General features: G+C 44.9%; 1 protein-coding gene across 1 annotated transcript in view; it reads left to right on the plus strand.

Annotated features, from left to right (window-relative positions):
• Positions 1-8,085, plus strand: part of LOC124020797 (alpha/beta hydrolase domain-containing protein 17C) — a 32,985-nt gene extending 24,900 nt beyond the window's left edge. The window contains exon 3 of the mRNA XM_046336069.1: positions 6,794-8,085. Coding sequence (XP_046192025.1) covers positions 6,794-7,013 — 220 coding nt within the window. The 3' untranslated portion in view covers positions 7,014-8,085. The remainder of the gene's footprint in view (positions 1-6,793) is intronic.
• The last annotated feature ends 349 nt before the right edge of the window (positions 8,086-8,434 follow it).

Genomic DNA, 8,434 nt, shown 5'->3' on the forward strand with positions numbered 1-8,434 from the left:
ATTAAACTTTAACTTTTAAACTTGAACTGAGTAAAAACTCTAAATATGTGATTGCACAGTAATGTTCACTTGTTTGAGGTTGAGGGTGATACTTGGTGGTGTCCCATCTTTTCCACAAGTTCATCAATGTTCGGGGTAAGGCTCTGAGCTGAGGAAATCCTCAGAATTGAGTGGAGGTGTTCAGCAGTAAGTCGACTTCTGTGTGATGTTTTGTTCAAGTTCATCAAAGAAAACAGTTGTTCACACAGGTATGTGCTGCCAAACATAGACAACGTTTGAGCAGCCTGGATGCGCAGCTGGGGCATTGTGTCGGGGAGGAAACGGGCGAACTCCGCAGCACCCACTGCCGCATATTTTGCCCTCAGTGCATCATTGCATTGGAGGTCAATCAACTCCATTTGGAGGTTTGGTGGTGAGCTTTCCACGTCAACAGCAAATGGGTTACCGAGCAGTTCCAACCTGCTTTTTGTGCTTCAAAGTCAGCAAATCGGCGTCGAAAGTCAGCGGCAAGCATACCTATTTTATCAGCCAACTGTGCGCTCGGGAACGCACTGGTAGAGAGCTTCTCTTTCATGGTCTGGCAGCTGGGAAAGTGGCTCAAATTTTCTTTCCGCATCTGCGTCTCCCACAGAGTCAGTTTGGTTTTAAATGCCTTCACTGTACTGTACATATCAGAGATGACACGATCCCGACCCTGCAGCTGCAAGTTCATTGCATTCAGATGACTCGTAATGTCACACAGAAAAGCCATTTCACACAGAAACATTTCGTCTCGGAGTTGTGTTGTGTCTTTCCCTTTGCTGTCCAAGAACAGACAAATCTCCTCACGAAGCTCGAAACATCTTTGAAGCACCTTTCCCTGGCTTAGCCATCGCACCTCTGTGTGATAAGGCAAATCACCATGCTCCGTTTCTAACTCCGTCAGAAATGCCTTGAACTGGCGGTGATTCAAACCTTTGGCTCTGATAAAGTTAACTGTGCGCGTGATGATGCTCATTACATGCTCCATTTTCAAGGCTTTACCGCACAACGCTTCCTGGTGTATGATACAATGATAAGCTGTCAGCTCACCTGTCGCGTTTTCCTCTTGCATCTTTTCCCGTATCTTCTTCACCAGTCCGCTCCTGTGTCCACACATCGCAGGTGCTCCGTCGGTTGTCAAACCCACGAGTTTTTCCCAAGGCAGCTCCATCTCATTTACACATCTTGACACCTCTTCATACAAATCATGCCCCGTAGTTGTGCCATGCATAGGACGTAAAGCCAAAAACTCCTCTGTCACGCTTAGGCTGGAGTCCACTCCGCGGATGAAAATTGACAACTGGGCAATGTCAGAAATGTCGGTGCTCTCATCCACAGCCAAGGAATATGCAATGAAATCTTTTCCCTTTTTCACAAGCTGCTCTTTTAGATTGATGGACAACTGGTCTACTCTCTCGGCAATGGTGTTTCTGCTCAGACTCACATTTAAAAAGAGTTGCCTTTTTTCTGGGCAAACTTCGTCACAAACTTTAATCATGCAGTTTTTGATGAAATCCCCCTCCGTAAATGGCCGGGCTGATTTAGCGATCTCTTCTGCCAAAATAAAACTGGCCTTGACAGCAGCCTGGCCTTGTGATTTGGCTTTTTGAACAGAGCCTGTCGAGATTTGAGGCCTCGTTTTAATTCCTCTGCCTTTTGTAGCCTTTGTTCCATGTCCATATTCTTGTTTTTGTCCGCGTGTTTCGTTTCATAATGTCGTCTCAGATTATACTCTTTCAGTACCGCCACACTTTCTCCACACAGAAGACACACAGGTTTTCCAGCTACCTCCGTGAACAAATACTCCGACTCCCACCTTGTTTGAAACCCCGGTTCTCAGTGTCCACCTTCCGTTTTGCCATTTTTGATGGGTATCTGAAAGTTAATTTTACTGTGATGCTGACAACTGCTGTGCCAATAAATATTGAAATGAAGCAGCCTACTGCTCGGTGCGTCACCGTTGCATTGTGGGAAATGTAGTATTGGTGCGTGTAAAAGATCTGCGGGCTGCCGGCTTGCTGCGGTCTGCGGGCCGGTTCTAATAACAAATCAAGATCATCCCAGGGGCCGTAAAAAACCTTCTCACGGGCCGGATGTGGCCCGCGGGCCTTGACTCTGACATATGTGCCTTACAGGGTCTCTGTTATGGTGTGCAGTGCATTATCCTGGCATGGTTTAGGACCTCTCATCCCCTCTGTTAGAGTGCCTTGCAAAAGCATTACAACCTGTATGAAAGCTTTGTGGAATCTGTGTGGGTAGCTGGACAAGTAGGATGACTGACAGTGAAGGTGAACAGGTGATCGCGTGTCAGGTGACAGAGGAATGGATGAGACTGAGGCAGGAATTCCTTTAACCATAAAGTGGTATATTTACTGAGTAGTCTGTGCTGCATCACAAAGGAAACAGAATAACATGTATCCAATCAAACTCATAATCGCAAAGATCAAGTCATAACAATCATTCATTATTAACATAATTAGGGAATTCAACAATCCAGTTCATTAAGAAGTCAATGGGAATCATCCTTGAGTCATTTATGCTCGTATCTATTTATCATAATCATTAGAAGAATACAAAGAGTGATCGGTTATTCAATCTATAATCCCCATTAGTTTGATATCAGAATCGATCAGTTCAGCAAACAATGACGTTTAATATAACACCCTTCCAAGTGTCTTCATGTGTACATGTAATTTCATTACATATTAAGCATATATCGATGGCATAATTGGCCTGTGATGATCCGTAGGGCCGTGATCATTGACCATTCACATTACACAATAGGTTTGAAGCATGCGCTCCAAGCCGCACTCCGCGTTAATAACTATAAACAATAACTGATGGCCCACTCTCCTGATCGCAACAGATAGTTCAGATGAAAGGTAACAGAGTCGGATTAGACTGAGTTAAGGAAGAGAAAGCAGCAAGATGGGCGATGGCGATTTCCTCCTTTTATGGAGTTGAGATCTGTGGGATATTTCCACCTGACCTAATTAAAGCACTCCTGGTCCAGGTGAGCAAGTGGCCTTGAATTAAAAGATTCTTCCACCAACTCTATGGGCTTTTTCTACACTAATTGAAATTGATTTCTATTTGGATTTCACGTAATGGACCTACACAAAATCATCCAAATCGGTGTAGTGAAATGAAAAAATAGGATGTTTCAAAAAAATGATAACTAGAAAAGTGGTGCGTGCATATGTATTCACCTCCTTTTCTCTGAAGCCCCCTGGCTTCAGAGAAATTGCACACAGGTGGACTTTAAGTGTCACATGATCTCAGTGTGTGTATATATATGTATATACACACCTGTTCTGAAAGGCCCCTGAGTCTGCAACACCACTAAGCAATGGGCACCACCAAGCAAGTGGCACCATGAAGACCAAGGAGCTCTCCAAACAGGTCAGGGACAAAGTTCAGGGTTAGGTTATAAAAAAATATCAGAAACTTTGAACATCCACGAAGCACCATTAAATCCATTATTAAAAAATGGAAATAATATGGCACCACAACAAACCTGCCACAACAAACTCACAGACAAGGCAAGGAGGGCATTAATCAGAGAGGCAACAGAGAGACCAAAGATAACCCTGAAGGAGCTGCAAAGCTCCACAGCAGAGACTGGAGTATTTGTCCATAGGACCACTTTAAGCCGTATACTCCACAGAGCTGGACTTTACGGAAGAGTGGCCAGAAAAAAATAAGCAAACACTTTTGGTGTTCGCCAAATGGTAGTCAAAGCCCAGACCTCAATCCAATTGAGAATCTGTGATATGACTTAAAGATTGCGGAACCCATCCAACTTGAAGGAGCTGGAGCAGTTTTTCCTTGAAAAATGAGCGAAAATCCCAGTGGCTAGATGTGCCAAGCTAATAGAGACATACCCCAAAAGTCTTGCAGCTGTAATTACTGCACAAGGTGGCTCTATAAAGTATTGACTTTGGAGTGGTGAATAGGTATGCACGCTTATTTCTTGTTTCACAATATAAAATATTTAGCATCTTCAAAATGGTAGGCATGTTGTGTAAATCAAATGATACAAACTCCTGAAAATCTATTTTAATTCCTGGTTGTAAAGCAACAAGATAGGAAAAATGCCAAAAGGGGGTGAAAACGTTCACAAGCCACTGTATGGTGTGGGCTGCAGTATCCTGGCATGGTTTAGGTCCTCTACCCCCTTAAAGGGACAGGTAAATGCCAATATATGCATGACTGTGAGTGTGCTTTTGTCGTTTAGTCTCTGAACCCTTTGAGATTATAGTCTTATTCCACCTGGAATGTGAGGACCTTGCTTTAAAGCTACAATTTCTGAAGGAAGAATTCTGCTAGCACAGTCAGTGTGTTTAAGGGAGTGGAAAAGTACCTGTAATTGGGGAAAGAGGTTTGGAAGTCTCCTATTGGTATTTAAACAAATTTACCGCCTGGTGATGTCACCAGTCAGGTCAGAACTCCAGCTCTTACACTAAAAGAGCATTGTCCGCAATGTTGCTATCATTCCAACCTCATTTTGTGTGTGTGCGTGTACATGCATACATTAATACCAAAAAGTATGTGGACAGCTGCTTGTCAAACATCTCATTCTAAAATCATGGGTATTAATATGGAGTTTGTCTCCCCTTTTCTGCTCTAACACCACTCTTCTAGGAAGGCTGTTCACTAGATATTGGAACATTGCTGCAGGGACATGCTGCCATTCAGACACGAGCATTAGTGAGGTCAGGCGCTGATGTTGGGCGATTAGGCCTGGCTCGCAGTCATGCTGAAACAGGAAAGAGCCTTCCCAAACTTTTGCCACAAAGCTGTAAGCACAGAATCTTCTAGAATGTCATTGTATGCTGTAGTGTTAAGATTTCCCGGCACTGGAACTAAGGGGCCTAGCCCGAACCATGAAAAACAGCCCTAGACCAATATTTATCCTCCACCAAACATTACAGTTTGCGCAAACCCGGATTTGTCCATCAGACTGCCAGATGGTGAAGTGTGATTCACTGGCAGCTTCAATAAATAGTACCCGCAAACACCAGTCTCAAAGTCAACGTTGAAGAAACAACTCTGGGATGCTGCCCTTCTAGTCAGAGTTGCAAAGAAAAAGCCATATCTCAGACTGGCCAATACAAAGAAAAGATTAAGATGGGCAAACAAACACTGGACAGAGTTTTGGCTTTTTCTTTGTTTTGCAGGTACTATTTAATGAAGCTGCCAGTTGAGGACTTGAGGCATCTCTTTCTCAAACTACACACTAATGTACTTGTCCTCTTGCTCAGTTGTGCACCTGGGCCTCCTACTCCTCTTTCTATTCTGGTTTGGGCCAATTTGCACTGTTTCGTGAAGGGGGTAGTACACAGCGTTGTACGAGATGTTCAGTTTCTTGGAAGTTTCTTGCATGGAATAGCCTTCATTTCTCAGAACACAAATAGACTGACGAGTTTCAGAAGAAAGTGCTTTGTCTACACTGTATTTCTGATCAATTTGACATTGTATATCTCTATATATATCATATGTATATATATCATATGTAGTGCACATAAGGTGCGCACACCCCCTCTGTATGATGTGTAGTTAATGGTTTGGCAGCGTGCTGTGTGGAGTCGGTCTCTCCACCCCTGCTGTTACTGCACTGCTACAAACAAGACCGATGGATACACTACTAATGCCCCCAAGGAGGTCCATTTGTCTTAATGTGTTTTGTCTTCCCCACTCTCTCCCTTTTCTCTTTCTCTCCCTTTTCTCTCTTTCTCTCCCTTTTCTCTCTCTCCCTTTCCTCCCGTTCTCTCCCTTTTCTTTCTCTCCCTTTCCTCTATTTCTCTCCCTTTCCTCTATTTCTCTCCCTCTCTCCCTTTCCTCTATTTCTCACCCTTTCCTCTATTTCTCACCCTTTCCTCTATTTCTCACCCTTTCCTCTATTTCTCTCCCTCTCTCCCTTTCCTCTATTTCTCTCCCTCTCTCCCTTTCCTCTATTTCTCACCCTTTCCTCTATTTCTCACCCTTTCCTCTATTTCTCACCCTCTCCCTTTCCTCTATTTCTCTCCCTCTCTCCCTTTCCTCTATTTCTCACCCTTTCCTCTATTTCTCACCCTTTCCTCTATTTCTCACCCTTTCCTCTATTTCTCACCCTTTCCTCTATTTCTCACCCTTTCCTCTATTTCTCTCCCTTTCCTCTATTTCTCTCCCTTTCCTCTATTTCTCTCCCTTTCCTCTATTTCTCTCCCTTTCCTCTATTTCTCTCCCTTTCCTCTATTTCTCTCCCTTTCCTCTATTTCTCTCCCTCTCTCCCTTTCCTCTATTTCTCACCCTTTCCTCTATTTCTCACCCTCTCTCCCTTTCCTCTATTTCTCTCGCTTTCCTCTATTTCTCACCCTTTCCTCTATTTCTCACCCTTTCCTCTATTTCTCACCCTTTCCTCTATTTCTCACCCTTTCCTCTATTTCTCTCCCTTTCTCTCACTTTTCTTTCTCTCCCTTTTCTTTCTCTCTATTTCTCTCCCTTTCTCTCCATTTCACTCCCTTTCTCTCCCTTTCCTCTATTTCACTCCCTTTCCTCTATTTCTCTCACTTTCCTCTATTTCTCTCACTTTCCTCTATTTCTCTCACTTTCCTCTATTTCTCTCACTTTCCTCTATTTCTCTCACTTTCCTCTATTTCTCTCACTTTCCTCTATTTCTCTCCCCTTCCTCTTTCTCTCCCTTTCTCTCCCTTTTCTGTCTTTCTCTCTGCTGCGCGGGCTCTGGCTTTGTTAAAGCATTGATAAACTGTAACCCCTTCTCTCTCCCCAGCATCGACAAGGTGTCCAAGGTGGCGTCGCCGGTGCTGGTGATCCACGGCACGGAGGATGAGGTGATCGACTTCTCGCACGGCCTGGCAATGTACGAGCGCTGCCCGCGTGCCGTGGAGCCCCTGTGGGTGGAGGGCGCCGGGCACAACGACATCGAGCTCTACGCCCAGTACTTGGAGCGACTCAAGCAGTTCATCTCCATCGAGCTGCCCACATCCTGATCTCCCTTGGCCTCCTCCACTAAAACCTAGAGGGGGGCTGCGTAGCAAGTCTAAAATGGCTTCCTTTTTTCTTTCCTTGATCTGTGCAGAGAGAAGTGGATTGGTGGAAATTTGATACCTGAAATCCACCATGTTGGTTTGTATTGTTTATCGGTGCAGATGTTGGAGAGGAGGGGAGGAAGTGTTGAGATGCTTCCCCCAGGGCTTAACCAGGTCAGGCTGAGCTGAGCCAGGCCAAGGCATCCCGGCGCTCATATGTGGACAGGTCCCAGGTCTCTTTGCCAAAGAGCTAGGGCCCGCTCAGTATTTGCACTTGCTCTTCAATCTGGATCTCGATTTGATTCTCCTTCTTGCTCTCCCTCTCTGCCGGTGGGGATGTGATAAATTCCCTCTGCGATCTTGTTCTCCCTATTTCATCTGTTTCGCTCTCTTTTATGCTCATGATTGATTGACTTTGTATTCTTTTCTACCTGATGAAGAACAATCTGTTTTGCACCTCAGATACACGATTGATGTTCTTGCTTGTTTGTGTTTGTTAAATATTGTTTTGTCTTTTTTTCCATTCAGGGTGAATTGAAACGAATGCACTTTTATTGTGCAGATATGTTCAGGTAATCATACTGTATGTTCTTATCTTATTGACATTCCATGTTTCACTACACAGAATCTCATTCCCATCTTGTTTTCAAGGCCAGTGTGTGACCGTGTGAGAGATGCGTGTGGTTGAAAAACATCATTACCCAGCTCACCCCTGGGTGTCTCACCTCCTGTAACAATGCTCTTGTTAACTGGAGGTCATGTGGTAAGTAGGGCCAGGTGTTTTTCCTCAACTGGGGTTTTCCAGTGAGGGACACCACCTGACCCTAATGATGACACTTGACCATGTATCAAATAAAAACATACCTACAATGTACTGTAATGAACCAAATCAGCCCCTAGCCAGTTCTGTCTCTACACACACCTGGTCAACCCCTAGCCAGTACTGTCTCTACACACACCTGATCAGCCCCTAGCCAGTACTGTCTCTACACACACCTGATCAGCCCCTAGCCAGTACTGTCTCTACACACACCTGATCAGCCCCTAGCCAGTACTGTCTCTACACACACCTGATCAACCCCTAGCCAGTACTGTCTCTACACACACCTGATCAGCCCCTAGCCAGTACTGTCTCTACACACACCTGATCAGCCCCTAGCCAGTACTGTCTCTACACACACCTGGTCAACCCCTAGCCAGTACTGTCTCTACACACACCTGGTCAACCCCTAGCCAGTACTGTCTCTACACACACCTGGTCAGCCCCTAGCCAGTACTGTCTCTACACACACCTGATCAGCCCCTAGCCAGTACTGTCTCTACACACACCTGATCAGCCCCTAGCCAGTACTGTCTCTACACACACCTGATCAGCCCCTAGC

This window comes from Oncorhynchus gorbuscha, unplaced genomic scaffold (assembly GCF_021184085.1).
Source record: "Oncorhynchus gorbuscha isolate QuinsamMale2020 ecotype Even-year unplaced genomic scaffold, OgorEven_v1.0 Un_scaffold_912, whole genome shotgun sequence".
In the NCBI taxonomy this organism is placed as follows: Eukaryota; Metazoa; Chordata; class Actinopteri; order Salmoniformes; family Salmonidae; genus Oncorhynchus; species Oncorhynchus gorbuscha.